This window comes from Mesoplodon densirostris, chromosome 18 (genome assembly GCF_025265405.1).
Source record: "Mesoplodon densirostris isolate mMesDen1 chromosome 18, mMesDen1 primary haplotype, whole genome shotgun sequence".
NCBI classification, from domain to species: Eukaryota; Metazoa; Chordata; class Mammalia; order Artiodactyla; family Ziphiidae; genus Mesoplodon; species Mesoplodon densirostris.
This window is the reverse complement of record NC_082678.1, coordinates 24,272,719-24,290,768: the sequence shown is the minus strand read 5'-3', so window position 1 is coordinate 24,290,768 and position 18,050 is coordinate 24,272,719. Positions and strand designations below refer to the sequence as shown.

General features: G+C 47.3%; 1 protein-coding gene and 1 non-coding gene across 10 annotated transcripts in view; both read left to right on the top strand.

Annotated features, from left to right (window-relative positions):
• The window catches only part of ARSG (arylsulfatase G), a 122,534-nt gene that overhangs the window by 35,882 nt on the left and 68,602 nt on the right, over positions 1-18,050 (top strand). For all 9 annotated transcript variants that reach the window (XM_060080862.1, XM_060080861.1, XM_060080859.1 and 6 more), the window contains exon 2: positions 12,381-13,054. In XM_060080862.1, the coding sequence (XP_059936845.1) occupies positions 12,837-13,054 (218 nt within the window). In that variant the 5' untranslated portion in view covers positions 12,381-12,836. The remainder of the gene's footprint in view (positions 1-12,380; positions 13,055-18,050) is intronic.
• Positions 11,778-11,850, top strand: TRNAE-CUC (transfer RNA glutamic acid (anticodon CUC)). The gene has a single exon. It is a non-coding gene; the product is annotated as a tRNA-Glu (tRNA).

Genomic DNA, 18,050 nt, shown 5'->3' with positions numbered 1-18,050 from the left:
AAAGGCCATGTGAAGGTGCAGTGAGAAGACAGCCATCTACAAGCCAGGAAGGGAGCCCTCACTAGCACCTGACCATGCCAGCACCCTGATCTCAGACTTCTGGCCACCAGAACCAGGAGAAAATACATTCCTATTGTTGAAGCCACCCAGTCTATGGTATTTTGCTATGGCAGCTTGAGTTAATACAGAAGAGGTTTTTTGTTTTTCCAGATTCTTATAGAGGATAATCCAAGCAGAAACATTTGCAGGCCAATGAGGAGGATCCATATTAGTATGAGGACAAGAAAGATGTGGTTCCCTGCCCTCCCGGATAAGTTCTCCCTGGAGAGAGAAAACAAACCCAAGAGTCACCATAGTGGACTGTGAAAGACAAGGGAGGGGGCTGTGTAATTGAGAGGTTTGGTGGAAGATGCTATAAATGTTAAGATGCATGTGAACATGGACTCCAAGGCCCGACTTGGAATCCCAGGTCTGCCCTGGTAGCTGTGTCACCTTGGGCGAATTAACCTCTCTCTACCTCAGTCTGCTCATCCATGAAAAGGGGATGATAATAATAATACCTCCCTCAGAGGGTAGTTGTGTGGGGAGCTTAGTGCTGTGTTGCTAGGTTAACCGAATTAACCTGTGTAAGAGGCTGGGGGCGTTGAGGAAGATGGAGCTTGGTGGGCCTAGAATGGGTAGGAAAGTTCTTGCAAGCACTGGCAAGGCGGAGAGGTGAAGGTTGAAGAGAATGAGAGGAAGGTGGTGGCGGGGGAGAGTATGCTGGATTTGGGGACAGGGAGGTCACCTCGCCACCCAGGGTACCAGGGGCCTCTGGTGATCTGAATTCTCTCAAGCCTGGTTACCATTCTGGGCAGTGGTGATGTATCACTGTGTGCATTGCGTTCACTCTGGAGTAACCTTTACTTGGATGTTAACACTGATATTTGTCCTTTTTTTGTCTTCATTGTTCACTGCTCCTGTAGTTTTGTCACCTTCTCACTGCTTATAAAGAAAAAAAATGAGAGAACAATGGCCTTGAGGAGGCTTCTATAAATGATCTCAAGCCTGTTGCAAAAATCCTAAAAACAGAACAAAACAAAAATTAAAATTCTCGGAACCAAGTAATTTTAATCATATTGCTTTCAGGAACAAATACATGTCATATTAGACTCTTATGGCACGGTTGTGAGTCATGAAGTTTTGGAAAGTGCTGGGTGTGGGACCACTGGGTTTTGTCCCCACCAAATCAGGCTTCCTTTGGATAATTGTTGAAGTCCCACCCATCATGTTCCTCAAAGTCCAAAGAATGAAAACCTGCTCTCCTGCTACGTTTCTTGCCTAAAGGGAGATGCTAGCTTTCCCCATCTTGTCTAAACATGCACAGCCTGTCCAGCTGCTCCCTGGAGCAGTACACACTGTTGAGCTTCTATTTTAACCCTGTCAGAGCAGTGCATCCATGCATTTCCAGGTGGCTAGAGGGATGAGGCAAAGAAGCTAGAAGGATGCTCCAGGACTGTGTTAGGGTTTGAGGCAAGGAGGGACCCTGCCCTGCTGTGGCCGGTGGAGGGCTCTGGCCTCTGTGTTGAGCTCAAATGCTTAGTAGGGCTCCGGGGCGGGGCTGGGTACAGGGAACATCCATCCGTCCTTCCATCCCACGTCCATTGCTGCTCTATCCAGACAGCCTCTGCTCATACAGCCCACTCATGCGCACTGGCGAATGCAGTAGTTTCCCAGGCCACAAAACCACACCTCGGAGGATGTGGTCCGTACTCTCAAAGTGTTTACTCTCTAGTTTAGAATAGAAGACACATATGTGATTGTCACCTAAAGCAGCATCTCAACAAGGGCGCTTTTGCAAGTGGGAATCTCAGAGGCAGGGGAACTGAGAAAGGTCATCTGAATTTAGGGAAGTGATGAGATGAAGCTGAGTTTTCAGGGTGGAACGGAGGGTCGGCTGTAGTGGTTCAGGTCAGATGCACTCATTTGGCAAACATGGGTTGAACACTTCCTGGGTTGGGTAACCAGATTATGCAGTGTGTGAAACACATAGACATCCCTGCCCTCATGGAATTCACATCTTAGAGTTGTGGTGTTTTCTTGTTGGAGCAGTTAGCTCAGTGTCGTGGACAGATAATCCTTTTGGATGTTTCTGATATTAAAATGTAATTCCCACTTTCTTTTTAAAAAAATTTTTATGGGAGTATAGTTGATTTACAATGTTGTGTTAGTTTCAGATGTACAGCAAAGTGAATCTGTTATACATATACATATATCTGTTCTTTTTCAGATTCTTTTCCCATATAGGCCGTTACAGAGTACTGACTAGAGTTCCCTGTGCTGTACAGTAGGTCCTTATTAGTTATCTATTTTATATATAGTAGTGTGTATATGTCAATCCCAATCTCCCAATTTATCCCTTCCCCTGTTACCCTGGTAACCATAAGTTTGTTTTCTACATGTGTGACTCTATTTCTGTGTTATAGGTAAGTTCATTTGTACTCTTTTTTTTTTTTTTAGATTTCACATATAAGCGATATCATGTGGTATTTGTCTCTCTCTGTCTGGCTTCACACAGTATGACAATCTCTAGGTCCATCCATGTGGCTGCAAATGGTATTACGTAATTCCCACTGTGAATTGGCATCATCAGCAAAGGACGATTTCCCTCACAGCCCCTCTACATCTTGACCTTGTACTGTTACGTTGTCCAAAACCAGATTTGCTGGTAGGCAGCGAACTCCAAGGACCATGCTAGGTGTCACCAGAGTCTGCCCGGGACAGAAGGACCAGCTCAGGTTTTCCCAAAACAGCACCGACAACCATGGGATTGTGTGACCAGGAACTACAGTTTGGAGCTTTGAAAATCATGCAAATCAGGATGACTCTTCACTTTCCCTTTGGCCTTATTGTAACCATAGTGTTTGTATCTTTTACCTTTTCTGGGTTCAGAATCCAACAGCCAAGAATGCTGACAGACAGTTATGACAAAGAGTCAGCCAATAGCTGGAGGGAGTCTGGTTTCACCATCTATACTCGGAATAGTTTTGTTTAATATTAATTGTAGTAACGCTTTGGCTTTGCATGGTACTTTTTCAGAGTATTCTCATGTTATCTCTCTTTTTTTTTTTTTTTTTTTTTTTGCGGTACGCGGGCCTCGCACTGTTGTGGCCTCCCCCGTTGCGGAGCACAGGCTCCGGACACGCAGGCTTAGCGGCCATGGCTCACAGGCCCAGCCGCTCCACGGCATGCGGGATCCTCCCGGACCGGGGCACGAACCCGTGTGCCCTGCATCGGCAGGCAGACTCTCAACCACTGCACCACCAGGGAAGCCCTGTTTGTTATCTCTTTATCCTCAAGCCAGTTGAGAGAGGGGAGAATAATAGTCCATATCTCTGAGCACTTATTGGGAGCAGGCACTCCTGTGGGGTTATTTCATCCTCATGTTGGGTTTGGGGTAGAGGAACTTTTCTATGGCTCTGTTTTTCAGGTAAGTGGGGAAACTGAGGCCCAGAGAAATTCCATAACCTATCCAAAGTCACACAGCTAGGAAATGACTCTTCTGAATCCTGGACACATATTTTTCTGCAGACAGGCCATCACATCCCCAAAGCCAATTCTCCAAAAAGCAGATTTGCCAAGTAACTACTTCACTGAATTGAGCTTTTTTTTTTTTTTGGCCAGACCGCATGGCTTGGGGGATCTTAGTTCGCCAACTAGGGATCGAACCCTGGCCCATGGCAGTGAGAGCACAGAGTCCTAACCACTGGACCGCTGGACTGCCAGGGAATTCCCTGAATTAAGCATTTTTCCCCCCCAAGTTTTGGTCTTATCCTTACTTCTGCCCCTGCTTCAGCCTCAGAGGTTCTCAGATAAAACTTAGCTCAAGGACTTCCCTGTGGCGCAGTGGTTAAGAATCCGCCCACCAGTGCAAGGGACACAGGTTCGAGCCCTGGTCCCGGAAGATCCCATATGCAGTGGAGCAACTAAGCCCGTGCGCCACAACTGCTGAGCCTGTGTGCCACAACTACCGAAGCCCGCACACCTAGGGCCTGTGCTCCGCAACAAGAGAAGCCACCACAATGAGAAGCCCGCGCACCGCAACCAAGAGTAGCCCCCGCTCGCCGCAACTAGAGAAAGCCCACGCACAGCAACGAACACCCAACGCAGCCGAACATAAACAAACAAACAAATAAATAAATTTATTTTTAAAAAACCAAACTTAGCTCGAATCTCTCTTAGCAGGCTTGGGCTGCCATAGCAAAATACCACAGACTGGGGGCTTACACGCAGAACTTTGTTTCTCACAGTTCTGGAGGCTGGGAAGTCTAAGATCAAGATGCCGGCTGATTTGGTTCTTGGGGAGGACTCTCTTCCCGGCTTTCTCACAGCTGCCTTCTTGCTGTGTCTCCATCTGAGAGAGAGAGAGAGAGAGAGAGAGAGAGAGAGAGAGAGAGAGAGAAAGCTCTCCCCTGTCTCTTCAAATAAGAGCACTAATCCCATCGTGAGGGCTGCCCCCTCAATGACCTCCTCTAACCCTGATTATCTCCCAAAGGCCCATCTCCAAATACTATCCTACTGAGGGGTAAGGCTCCAACATAAGAATTTTGAAAGGACACCAGCATTCAGTCCATAATGGAATCTAACATATTTCTTTGTAGAGGTGCAGCAGATCTGGGGAAAGGATAAATCTGCAAAAATAGAAAAGACAGTAGGTAGCATTTAAGAGAAACTTTTCCCTCTTCTCATGCAAAAGTGACATAGGAAGAAATGAAGCTTTGACACATGAACCCTGATCAGTCTTCTTTTTCTTTTTTTACAAATTTATTTATTTATTTTTGGCTGAGTTGGGTCTTTGTTGCTGTGCGCGGGCTTTCTCTAGTTGCGGTGAGCAGGGGCTACTCTTCATTGTGGTGCACGGGCTTCTCCTTGTGGTGGCTTCTCTTGTGGCGGAGCACGGGCTCTAGGCACGCGGGCTTCAGTAGTTGTGGCTTGCAGGCTCTAGGGCGCAGGCTCAGTAGTTGTGGCGCACGGGCTTAGTTGCTCCGCGGCATGTGGCATCTTCCCGGACCAGGCCTCGAACCCCTGTCCCCTGCATTGACAGGCAGATTCTTAAACCACTGTGCCACCAGAAAAGCCCCAATCGGATTTTTGATGATACTAACAAATGACTGTTTATTTTTAAAAAGGGGGCTTTACTAGAATTGCAATTATACTTTATTTTATTTTTTAATTTTTGATTTTTTTAAAGCCTTTATTGAATTTGTTACAATATTGCTTCTGCTTTATGTCTTGGTTTTTGGTCGCGAGGCATATGGGATCTTAGCTCCCTGACCAGGGGTCGAACCTGCACCCCCTGCATTGGAAGGCAAAGTCTTACCCACTGGACCACCAGGGAAGTCCCTGTGATTATGTTTTAAAATAATTCTTATAATTTAGAGAGCTACATAGAAATGTTTGTTGATGAAGTTGCATGATATCTGAGATTTGTTTCCAAATAATCCAGTATAAGTGGAGGATGAGGGAAAGACAAGTAGGAGGGGAGACAGGTAAAACCAGACTGGCCCTGTGTTGATAATTGTTGAATCTAGATGTTGGGGAGGTATGTGTGAGTTTCTCAACTTCTGTATTTTGACAACTTTCATAACAAAAAGTTTAATAAGTAATAATAAACACCGCTTTGTAAAAAGTCCTTAAACATTTGGCAAACAGGCTCTTAAGGGAGTGGATTTCAGGTAATTGACTGTAAGCCCTTTTCAGTGGATCCCACCCCTCATGATTTTTCTTCTCAAGTAGAGGATGGAGTTTTGTAGGAAGGATGTTATTCAGAGACCCATCTGCTCTCTCTGTTTTTCTGACCTGTGTTCAAGGACCCAGATATAATTTCTGCAGGGCTACTGAGTTTTAGATGTGTGGTGTGATGTCACCTCTGCTCTCCCAAGTTGGCTCCTGCCACAGCTTCCTTCTGGGACAGTCCCAACAAGTGGTTCCAGCCTAAAGCCAGGGAGGATGTCATCTGTTCCTGTGGATGAGTTTCCTGGCATCCCTGGGGTCACAGAGGTTGATATTCCCAACAGGGTGTGGCTATAGGTCTTCAAGCTTAAAATTGTTTTTTAAATTATCTAAGTGGAATTGCTCTCCCAGTTTGGATGGAGGTATTCAAAGACTTCTTTTGCTCCAGTTAGAAGATAAATGAGTTGGGGGATGTAACGTACAACAGGATGACTATAGTGAACCTGCCGTGTGGAGTATTTGCAAGTTGTTAGGAGAGTAGATTCTCAAAGTTCTCACTACAGGAAAAAAGCATTTGTTTTTCTTCTCTGTCTCTCTCTCTCTCTGCCTCTCACTTTCTTGTATTTATATGAGATGACGGATGGTAATTAAATTTACCGTGGTCATCATTTCACAATATATGTATGTCAAGTCATTATGCTGCATGCGTTAGACTTACACAGGTGCTGTACGTCAAAGATATCTCAATAAAATGAAAAGAAAAAAAGATGACAGAAAAAAGATTTCCTTTCCATCCTCTGCTGAGCTAAAACTGCGGCCCCGCACATATGCTCTAAGAAATCTTTCCGAGTTGGGCCAGCCCCAAACTGACATGTTGGGGTCTAGAGGCAAAGGGGAGGGGCCTTGAGGATGTTTATTACGCATAGATGTTAAATGACCAGCTGATATTGGCCACCAAGGTAACTGGATTTTCCTCTGCCCTTGGGTTTGGATGAGGGCGAGGTGAAATTTAAGGAGGTGCTCACCATCAGGGCTGCGCTTACGGTGAGGGCACCTGAGCTGGAGCGCCACCTCCTTAAGTTTTGCGCCCTGGGCACTTGGCATGCCTCACTCCAGCACCATCTCTCACCTGGACTCACCTGGGCTCACCTGGACTCACCTGGACTGCGGCAATGGACTCCTAATCTCTCAGTAGAGCAGCCAGAGGGATTCTGTTACGTTGAAAGTCAGAGCTTGCTGCTCTTGCTCGAATCCTCTGGCTCAGGAGAGGCTGTCTTCCTCCCGATTCCCACTAATCCTCGCCCTTCCTCACTCCGAGGCTTCTCCTGCGGCTTCTCGGCTGCCCTCACATGCCCCAGCCCTGCGCCCTGCTGGGTTCTCTGCCCGCGGCGTCCCTTCCCGACTGAACCTCCCGGAGCTGCCGAGCTTCCTCCCCTCCTCTCCTGGATCCACCTAGAAAGATCCCCTTCTCAGTGAGGTGGTCCCTGACCTTCTTCCTTAACTCGCACCTGCTCACTGGCTCGCTCTCCCCTGTCCCCTTCCTGGGGTGATTTTCTCCCTGATGCGTTTCCTGGGTCCACGTCTTCCCCTCCTCCCCCCAGCAGGTAAGTGGCAGGAGGGCAGTGGGTTCTGTGTGTCATTCACTGCTGAACGCACAGCGCCCAGATCAAGACCTGTGCCTCGGTCCCCGTTCGCTGGATGGATGACTGAAGGCACGGGGTTGGAGGGGGCGGATCATTTCCGACAGACGTGGGCAGCTGGTGCCCTGGGACCCCCGCGTGACTCCTGGCTGCAGCCAGCGCCCCCAGTGACCGTGGTCCGACTGGGCGGGTGAAACCACAGAACTCTGCAACCAGAGATCACACTCCCTCTGCGCCTTTGTCTTTCTTGGCCTCAGCTCATCCGAAGCTTTGTCTTTGGAAAACCAACAGAGCCCTCTGCCAGAAAGGTCTGCCCGACTGTCTTGTTGCTTCAGCTGTTTGCAAGGCGCTCTTGCGGGCTGCTTGGCCACGGGGGGGCCCACGGGGAGCCAGGGTCAGGTGATGGGCAGCCGGCCCGGGTGTGCAGCCTGCAGAGCACATCTTCAGGGCAGCTCCTCCTTTCCAAGGCCCACAGCCCGCCTGTGAGTCGTTTCCGTGATGAGTACCCTTCCCCATGAGCAGGCCCGGAACCCAAAGGGAGGCCAGACGTCAGCAGGCCCAGCGGCCTTGCTTTACAGCGGGGTCGTGGAAAAGAGCACAGACCATCGCAAAGCTGATTGGCAACCAGAGTTCCTGAGGACACGGGCAGGGTTGGTGCTCGTGCTCAGCAACACCTGTCCCAGTCAGCTCAGATGGACCTTCCTTGGGGGGGTGTGTTGAGTAAGGTGGTTGATTACCTTCCAGCCCAGTGGAAGGAGAGGTGAAGGCTTTATTTGTCAAATGCTCCCCCTTCTTCCTAAGCCCCCAGGAGTGCTCCTTGCCTGTGTCCACTCTCCCTTCTTTTATTTCTTTGGTTGTGTCGGGTCTTAGTTGCAGCACGTGGGCTCTCTAGTTGTGGCACATGGGCCTAGTTGCCCCGCGGCTTGTGGGATCTTAGTTCCCCGACCAGGGATCGAACCCGTGTCCCCTGCATTGGAAGGCAGATTCTTAACCACTGGACCCCCAGGGAAGTCCCCACTCTCCCTTCTGAGATGGGGAGTGTGATGTGTAAAGAAAGTTTGAGAAAGTAACCTCATAAGACACTGAGCCAATAGTCTTTAAAAAAAGATCTTTAAAAAAGATCATGGGGCCTCCCTGGTGGCGCAAGTGGTTGAGAGTCCGCCTGCCGATGCAGGGGATACGGGTTCGTGCCCCGGTCTGGGAGGATCCCATATGCCGCGGAGCGGCTGGGCCCGTGAGCCATGGCCGCTGAGCCTGCGCGTCCGGAGCCTGCGCGTCCGGAGCCTGTGCTCCGCAACGGGGGAGGCCACAACAGTGAGAGGCCCGCATACCGCAAAAAAAAAAAAAAAAAAAAAAAAGATCATGGATCTTTAAAAAAAAAAAAAAAAAAGCACAACGACCCAGCTTTATTGAAGTAGGATCGACAAATAAAAATTATATACAACGTGCTGTTTTGATATACATATACATTATAAAATGATGACCACAGTCAAGCTAATTTAACACATCCGTCACCTTACATAGTTACCTTATACATTTTTTTGGTGGTGGAAACATTGAAGATCTACTTCCTTTGCAAAATTTCAACTACGTAATACAGTTTTACGAACTCTAGTCACCATGCTATACATTAGATCCAGTCACCATGCTATACATTATATCCCCAGAGTGATTGATTCTTTTTTTAAAATATTTATTTATTTATTTGGCTGTGTCAGGTCTTAGTTGCGGCACGTGGGATCTTTGTTGCCCCGTGTGAGATATTCGTTTTGTGGCATGTGGGATCTTTAGTTGTGGCACGCGAACTCTTAGCTGTGACAGGCATGTGGGATCTAGTTCCCTGACCAGGGATCGAACCTGGGCCCCTTGCATTGGAAGCGGAGTCTTAGCCACTGGACCACCAGGGAAGTCCCAGAAGCGATTGATTCTAGTAACTGGTTGTTTGTACTTTGACAAACTCCCTTCCATCTCCCCCACCCGCCAGCCCCTGGCAACCATCGCTCTCCTCTCTGCTTTTGTGAGCTCTACTTTTTTAGATTCCACAAGTAAGTGAGATCATGTGGTATTTGTCTTTCTGTGCCTGGCTTGTTTCACCACACATAGTATCCGCCAGGTTCATCCAGGTTGTTATGAATGGAGAAGAATTTCCTTCTTTTTTAAGGCCCAATAATTCCATTATGTGTGTACAATGTACACAACACATTTTCTTTACCTATTCACCCATTCCTGGGTACTTGGGCTATTGTGAATAATGGTACAATAAACATGGGGGTGACAGTAGCTCTTCAAGATATTAATTTCATTTCCTTTGGATATATACCCAGAAGTGGGATTGCTGGATCATATGGTTGGTCTATTTTTAATTTGAGGAACCTCCATACTGTTTTCCATAATGTCAGCTTGGATCTTAATCAAGGTCCGTGGCTTGAAGTCCATTCTTTGAATGTCTGACTTGCTTTTTCCCTTTAGTTAAAAACAATAAGTGGGGAAAGGATTAAATGTCTCCCTGGAGGTGTGGGCGTGAAGGCTAGGGCAATGGTGTACTGGCTAAATTAGCTTATTTCCATGCCATAAAAATTTTAAGTATTAATGATTCTCTTTGAAAACCTCAGAGGAATGTTTTATCCACAGAATTCTTAAGAAAAACAATCTGTTTACTTATGTTCCCACCTTAATTTTAACTTCCTTCTTAAGTGGTTTTTTTCTCCCCCCCTGGGGCGTTTTGTGTTGGGTCATTCTGAAATGGATTATGGGTGAAGAATGAAGCCGCTCTAGTGTTCCAAGCTAAGTAGCTTTAGGAAGAAAAGCTTCCTGCAACTGTTGCTCATGGTCAGAAGCCAGTAGAATAAGGCAGGTCAACAAGTGTTTGTTAGGCACCCTGCTTGTGCAAAGCCTCTTTCTTCTAGAAAGGGAGAAGTCTTTGGGGCCTCAAGATCAACAAATACCAGTTGAATCTAATTGAGTTTGAAATAATAACTTTCCTTTTGGAAAACAGAAGAATGTGCGTTGCTGAAAAATTGATTCATTGCCCTCCAGATGACCATGACTGTTGACTCGGAATTCCTTTTATTTTGATTAAGTGCATAGCTGCTTATCCTTTTGAGTTTATCTGGATCTTCCAGAACTTACATACCTCCAACCACTCCCGTCCATCTGGGTTGGCTGGCCGGCTTGGTCGGCTGTGCATTCCTTCCTCAAGGGCAGGGATACACAACTGGAAATGGCATCTGTCATAACCCCAGCCCTACTAGCACCTTTATATATTAGTATTACTGTTATTTTTTGAAGAATGCAACTGTTCATTTGTTTATTTATTTATTTGGTTGTGCTGTGTCTTAGTTGTGGTAGGCGGGCTCCTTAGTTGTGGCTGGTGGGCTCCTTAGTTGTGGCTGGCGGGCTCCTTAGTTGTGGCATGCAAACTCTTAGTTGCAGCATGCATGTGGGATCTAGATCCCTGACTGGGGATTGAACCTGGGCCCCCTGCATTGAGAGTGCGGAGTCTTAACCACTGTACCACCAGGGAAGTCCCGCATCTTTATATATTATAACTTGGTTCTCCTTTAACGGGTTGGGTGTTCCACGGAGGTTTTAAAATCTGATCCAGAATTTCAACTCTGTGTCTCCTTACTATCCTAGTCAGTTTAGGGCTTTTAAGTGAACTAGGGGTAATATGGTTTTATTTATTCTGTGTTTCCATTTGCATCCTGCAGTTGAAAGCATAACCTTCCATTTCTGTCTTTCAAAACTCAGCCTGATTTATTGTTTTGTGTTTTTCCATTGAAGCTGAATCATCTCTAGTTAGGTCTCTAGTTAGGTTAAGTATCAGTTAGGTTAATCACCTCCAGTTACGTTAGTTTTCTTCTCAGACCAGAATCTGGATATTTTTAACTAAGCATCTTGCTACTCAAAATGTAATCTAAAGGCTACGTTAGAAATACAGACCCCAGGTCCCAGCCTCACCTACTGAATCTACATTTTAATAAAATCTCCAGCTGATTTATATGTACATCTAAATGTGAGAAGCACTGGTTGAGCATGTCTTAAGATTTTCTTATTAAAAATTACATTGTCAAGATATAAAGGGACACATTTCCATTAAACATTTTTTGGACATTTTTTCCTAACATTTTATTATGAAACATTTCAAACATACAGCAAAATGGAAGGAGTTCTACAGTGAGCTCCCTAGACTGTCCACCTAGATTCTACCATTAACTGATTTTTTTTCCTTTCCTTTTCTTCCCAATTAATTTCTATCAAGAATTTTATATAGAGGGACTTCCCTGGTGGTCCAGTGGTTAAGACTCCGAGCTCCCACTGCAGGGGGCCTGTGTTCAATCCCTGGTACAGGTACTAAGATCCCTCATGCCACACGGTGTGGCAAAAAAGCAAAAACAAAAACAGACTGCTCCTTTATTGGGGAATTCCCTGGCGGTCCAGTGGTTAGGACTCAGCACTCTCACTGCCGAGGTCCCAGGTTCAATCCCTGGCCAGGGAACTAAGGTGCGGCCAAAAAGAAAAAAAAAAAGAATTTTATATAGAAATGCTAGTTTACAGCATGACTTAGAAAGAATCATGTCTTGGTAATAAGGTAATAAGGGTCTCACCCTTCCTTCTAGAATCCTTGTGGGTTTTGACAAGGTCGCACTTAGTTTGGGAATTTCTTGTGAATCAGAGAAGCACAGTGAGGTAGGAGGTGGGGTGCACTGGGATTTCACAGAGTGCTGCGGTGCTGGTCCTTTTGCCCCTCCACCCGGAGCACGGGGCCTCGGTATATGCTCCTCTGTTCGGTGAGCGGGTTACAAGAGATCATCTCTACTGTTGCTTCCAACCCTGTAATTATAGGTCTATTGCAAATATTAGCATCACTATTTCTCAGGTGGAGAAAGCGATGAACCCATTCAGTAGTTGAATAAGAAGGAAAACATCTGTCGGCGTGGAAAAGTGATTATTTCCTAAGCTACTGAGTAAAACACAGCTGCACCCGCAGTTTTAACTCTGTTTTCTCGTCAATTTCTGTTCTTTCAGGAAACCTTACAGACACATGAAGCCTTCAACCATCTGGAACTCAGAAACTCGGCTGGGACTGACTGTGGCTTCTAGACCGTCCAGGTGTTCTGCAGATGTGAAAATTTATCCCGCACTCGCCAGCTGGAGCCCCGAATAGATGCAAGGCTTGTGCTCCGGCTCTCACATCTCTGAGCACAGAGGGGTCATTTCCTAAGTGGCCAAAGAGCAGTTGTTGACACTGAGGTCTGATTGCTGCACACGACCCGTCACCTTACGGGGCTACGCTGGAGAAAGTCAAGTTCAGGGTTGTGAGTTTCCCGACTCTCGTGAATTAGGATTCCAGACGCGGGCCTCACTTCCGTAGCACCCACCATCCCTGTAGGCATCACCACCACCACCATCACCACCAGCATCTTCTTGGAAACTCCACCACCGCGTCACTGCACACACAGTTGGAAACCTCCCCTGATCGCCATGGCCTGGCCTTTCCTAAAGGTTTTGTTGGTGGGGGTGAGTTTCCTGGGATGTCTTTATCCTCTCGTGGATTTTAGCTTCAGTGGGGAAACAAGAGAACAGAAACCGAATTTCGTGATCATTTTGGCAGATGACATGGGGTGGGGTGACCTGGGAGCAAACTGGGCAGAAACGAAGGACACTGCCAACCTTGATAAGATGGCTGCAGAAGGAATGAGGTGAGTCTGAGGTGTCAAGCCAGCATCTCTTTGGATATTTTATCCTGACTCTTTTGGGGGGAGGGGGCCGCATAAAGCACTTAAAGAGCAATTGACGGGTCCATGTTGATTTAATTAACGGATGGATGAATTTGGTTTGAAGCCAGTACAGCATCATGAAGGAGTCCGTCCATCCATCCATCCATCTGTCCATACGATAACTGTTCTTTTTTTGGCCATGCTGCACGGCTTGTTGGGGTCTTAGTTCCCTGACCAGGGATCGAACCTGGGGCCCCGGCAGTGAGAGCACTGAATCCTAACTGCTGAACTGCCAGGGAATTCTGATAATGCTTAGTGTGTGTGTGTGTGTGTGTGTGTGTGTGTGTGTATTAGGAGCTGGGAACACCAAGGTGAACAAATAACAATCCTTACCCTCAAGCTCTCGTAGTGGAGACAGGTTGAAAGGAAAGTAGAGATTACAATCTAGTCCGAGAGGCTGCATCGGGAGTTTTTGGAGCCTGTGGGCAGGGTGTGGACCCCAGCCTGGGGGTTTAAGGGAGCAGGTGCCCTTGAAGAGTGACTGAAAGTCAGTGGGGCGCATGAAGGCCAAAGGACTTACTTATCTGTGAGCGGACAGGACTTACTGGTCCATTTAAGGCGCACTTAACGCTAAGGGACCCCAAAAGGGGAGGAGGTGGATATCTGAACTGGCCGAAGTTTTACAAATATTTTAGATCGGTTTTCTTCTTGGGCTGACGTTGATCTGACTGGCCCCCTCAGATCCCACCTGCCTGGGTTAAACCCCTCCTGTTGGCTCCGTGGGAATCATCCCAACCGGCTGGTTAGGACAACACATGGGGTGTCTCTGGAGTTTCAGCCACTTGCATCCTTAAGCCGGGAGCTTTCCCCTGAGATAGGGACCCTTGGTGTCCCTGCGTCCGGTCTCACCCTCTCCAATCCATCCTCCTCACCTCAGCCAAGGTGAACTTTCTAGAAACACTTCTCTGCTTCCAATCCTTCAAAGGCATTTGGTGACCCCAAGAATAAAATCCAAACTCCGAAGAGCAGTGTACAAGCCCGGCCGGTCCTCTGCACTGGTCCTCTGCACGGCCCCTCCTGTCTGATGGCTTCTTCAGCTGTTGCCTCCCTCTGTTTGGGCCTCACCTATGTGATTAGTTCTTCTTCTTCTTCTTTTTTTTTTAATTTAATTTTTATTTTATATTAGAGTATAGTTGATTTACAATGTGGTGTTAATTTCAGGTGTGCAGCAAAGTGATTCATTTATACATATACCCATTCTTTTTCAGATTATTTTCCTGCACAGGTTCTTACAGAATATTGAGCAGAGTTCCCAGTGCTGTACAGCAGGTCCCTGTTGGTTATCTATTGCATTGATACATACAGTGATTAGTTCTTCTTGATGCACCTTCCGCTACTCCTGTTTTAGTTTCTACTCACCATCTGGTTCCTAATTCCACATGAGGTCCTCAGGAACCCTTTCTTGGATGCCTCAGGTGTACCTTTGCTGCTCTCCATGGTGACTGCTTAACCACCTGTGTTGGGTTCAATAGCGTCACCCCCAAATTCATGTCTACGCAGAGCCTCAGAACGTGACCTTGTTTGGAAATAGGGTCCTTGCAAGTGTCATTAGTTAAAGACCTCTGTGATATCCTACTTGATTTAGAGTGGTCCTAAATCCAACGACCGGTGTCCTTGTAAGAAGAGTAGGGGACACAGAGGGACATGCAGCAGGGAAGGTGACGTGAAGATGGGGGCAGAGGATGGGGTGATGTGCCTACAAGCCAAAGACACCACCAGAAGCTGGAGGGAGGCCTGGAACGGACTCTCCCTCTGAGCCTCCGGAAGGAACCAACCCTGCTGCCGTCTTGATTTCAGACTTCTCGCCTCCTGAATTGTGAGAGAATACACTTCTATCATTGTACGCCACCCAGTTGGTGGTAATTTGTTATGGCAGCCACAGGAAATTATACACTGCCCTTCTAGCTCTGGGCTTCAGGAAGAAAAATGCCTTGTCTCTTCTTCCACCCTTGTATTCCTAGCACGGTGCCTGGCACCTAGTAGGCCATCCAGAAGTATTTGTTCATCAGTAAATGGGCTTCAGGAGTTCAGGGTGCTTTGAAATGTCACCCCAAATTTTGCATGTCAGATTTTTTTTTTCTCCCTAGGGTTGAGAGTCAATGCAGAGCATTTAACAGATCCTCAGAGGGAACTGGGTTGCCAAGTGCTTAAGAACTTCTGCTTTTCGTGTCGAGTGGGTTTGTGGGGAAATATCTGGCCCATTATTTAAACTGAGATTTGTGAGCCTCGGGATTCTTCTTATGAACTGTCCCCACCTGCATGCTCTCAGCCTGAGTGGAAAGGGCATCTCGGGGACCAGAGGCAAATACAGTTGGGTGGGCTCTGCTACTTTTTCCTCCCTTGGATGAAAATATTCTCTCCATCGGAGCCTTGTGACAATGGCCAGGCAGACAGCCCTCTGGCCCAGGGTTGACGGCTTTTCACTCTGTGCTTTGTTGACAGGAAAGCAAGCTTCCTGTGAGGCCAGGGGTTGATTCATCACGGGCTTTTCCCTGCCTACTCACCGCCAGTGGGGAACCATGACTTTCAGAAAGAACGCTTGTTGCCAAACAGGGGCTAAGGGTGACTTGAGAAACTGTCTTTTCTATTGTCTCCCTTTAATTAGTGTGTTCGTTTCCTAGGACTGCCGCAACAAATTACTACCGATTAGGTGGCCTGTGTGAAAAAGAATGAAATATTGGGACTTCCCTCGCGGTCCAGTGGTTAAGATTCCGCGCTCTCACTGTAGGGGGTGCGGGTTCGATCCCTGGTCGGGGAACTAAGACCCCACATGCTGCACATGTGGGATCTTAGTTCCCACGTGTGGGGAAAAAAAATGAATGAAATAGTGCCATTTGCAGAAACATGGATGGACCTAGAGATGATCATACTAAGTGAAGTAAGTCAGACAGAGAAAGACAAATACCATATGCTATCACTTATGTGTGGGATCGAAAATATGACACAAATGAACTTATCCATGAAACAGAAACAGACTCACAGACGTAGAGATCAGACTTGCGGTTGCCAAGGGGGAGGGGAGGTGGGGGAGGGATGGATTTGGAGTTTGGGGTTAGCAGATGCAAACTATTATATAGAGGATGGAGAAACAGCAAGGTCCTACTGTAGAGCACAGGGAACTGTATTCAATATCCTGGGGTAAACCATGATGGAAAAGAAGATGAAAAAGAATATATATATGTATAACTGAATCACTTTGCTATACACCTGAAACTAGCACAACAGACTCAATCAACTAGACTTATAAGAAAAATTAGTGGCCTCAAACAGGCCACTAGTCATATTTATCCTCTCAGAGTTCACAGGCTGGAAGTCCTAAATCAAGGCACAGGCGGGGTTGGTCCTTCTGGAGCCTCAGAAGGAGAGTCCGTTCCAGGTGTCTCTCCTGGCTTCTGGTGACTGCCAGCAGCCCTTGGTTTGCAGCCTCACCCCTGCATCGTCCACCTCCACAGTTCACATACCTCCCTGCGTGTGTGTCTAAACCTCCCTCTTCTTGTAAGGACACCAGTCATTGGCGTTAAGGCCCATCTGAATCCAGTATGACCTCATCTTAACTTGATTACGTCTGAAAAGACCCTATTTCCAAATAAGGTCACGTTCACAGGTTCTGGAATGACATGAAATCTGGGGGGACACGATTCAACCCAGAGACATTACTGCTACACATATAATTTGTACTACACCCGTAATACTATAATTAGCCATTATACTACACATATCTGTGCCTCCGCTCCTAACATAGTCTGAAATGCAGCACCTACTCATGAGATGCTTGTTGCTTTGAAGATTAAGCATCCTGCTTAAGAGGGCAGGCTCTGGTGCCACATGGCTTGGGTTCAAATCCCAGCTCTAGTACTTTCCACCTGTATGACCCTGGACGGGCCACCTCATTCCCTGGAGGTTTGCTTTCATCTTCTGCAGGGGGGCAATGGTAGCACCCACCTCATAGGATGTTGTGAGGGTTAAATGAAGAACTAGCTATGTGAGCATTAGCACAGAGCCTGGCACACCATAGACGCACATAAATGTTAGCTATGGTTATTTTCCTTACTGTTGTGAGGAAGCAATATCCATCTGAATTGTCAGTGTGAATTTGCTACTCTGCCTACGGAAAGGTCTAAGTGATATAACTCATAGAAGGAGGAACGGGGTCCAGGGACAAACCCCAGTAAATCTCTACGTGGCCCGTGCACACCGGGCCAACAGCTGTATTTGAATCAACCCAACAACTGTGACAGTAACTAACCCTTACCAGTGCTTGCAAGGCACCAGGCTCTGGGCATCGCCCCGTTCACTTCGTGCTGCCACCTGATGCTTCTCTTCTCTCCCAGATGAGGAAATCAAGGTAGTAACTCGCCCAGAGTTAGCGAGTGGCTGAATCAACGTGCTCTCACTCTAGAGCCTTATCGTTAAGGGCTGGGAAGTAGAGGTGAATTTGCCAAGAGTGTCCTTCAAGGCCTGGGCTGGCTTTGCCACGAAGAGGGAAGGAGGCCATCGAAGGAGGTGCAGATTAGAGTCTCGATAGTTCTCCTCCCTCTGGAGCTGACAAAGGACCTCTGTGCCGTGAAGGTGGAAGAGGCAACTGAGAGATGTGGTTGAGATGTCAGTCATCGATGCAGCCGTTGGACAGGAGGCTCCACCGGCCAAGAATGTGTGGTTGCCAAGGCTGCAGATGCCTGCGATCTCCCCCGTGCTAGCTCTGACTTCATCTCCAAGCCCCTCCCCACGTTCCATCTGCCTCAGGGCCTTTGCACTGGCTGTTCCTGCCCTCTTCCTGGCAAGCTCTCCCCACTGGCTCTGAGTGGCCAGTCAGTCTCGGCTCCAATGTCACATCCTGGAGGAGGCCTTTCTGACCTCCCTAACCCTTCACCAAGCGTGTCTCTCACTTTTTCTCCTGATTTGTTTCCATGACCCGTAT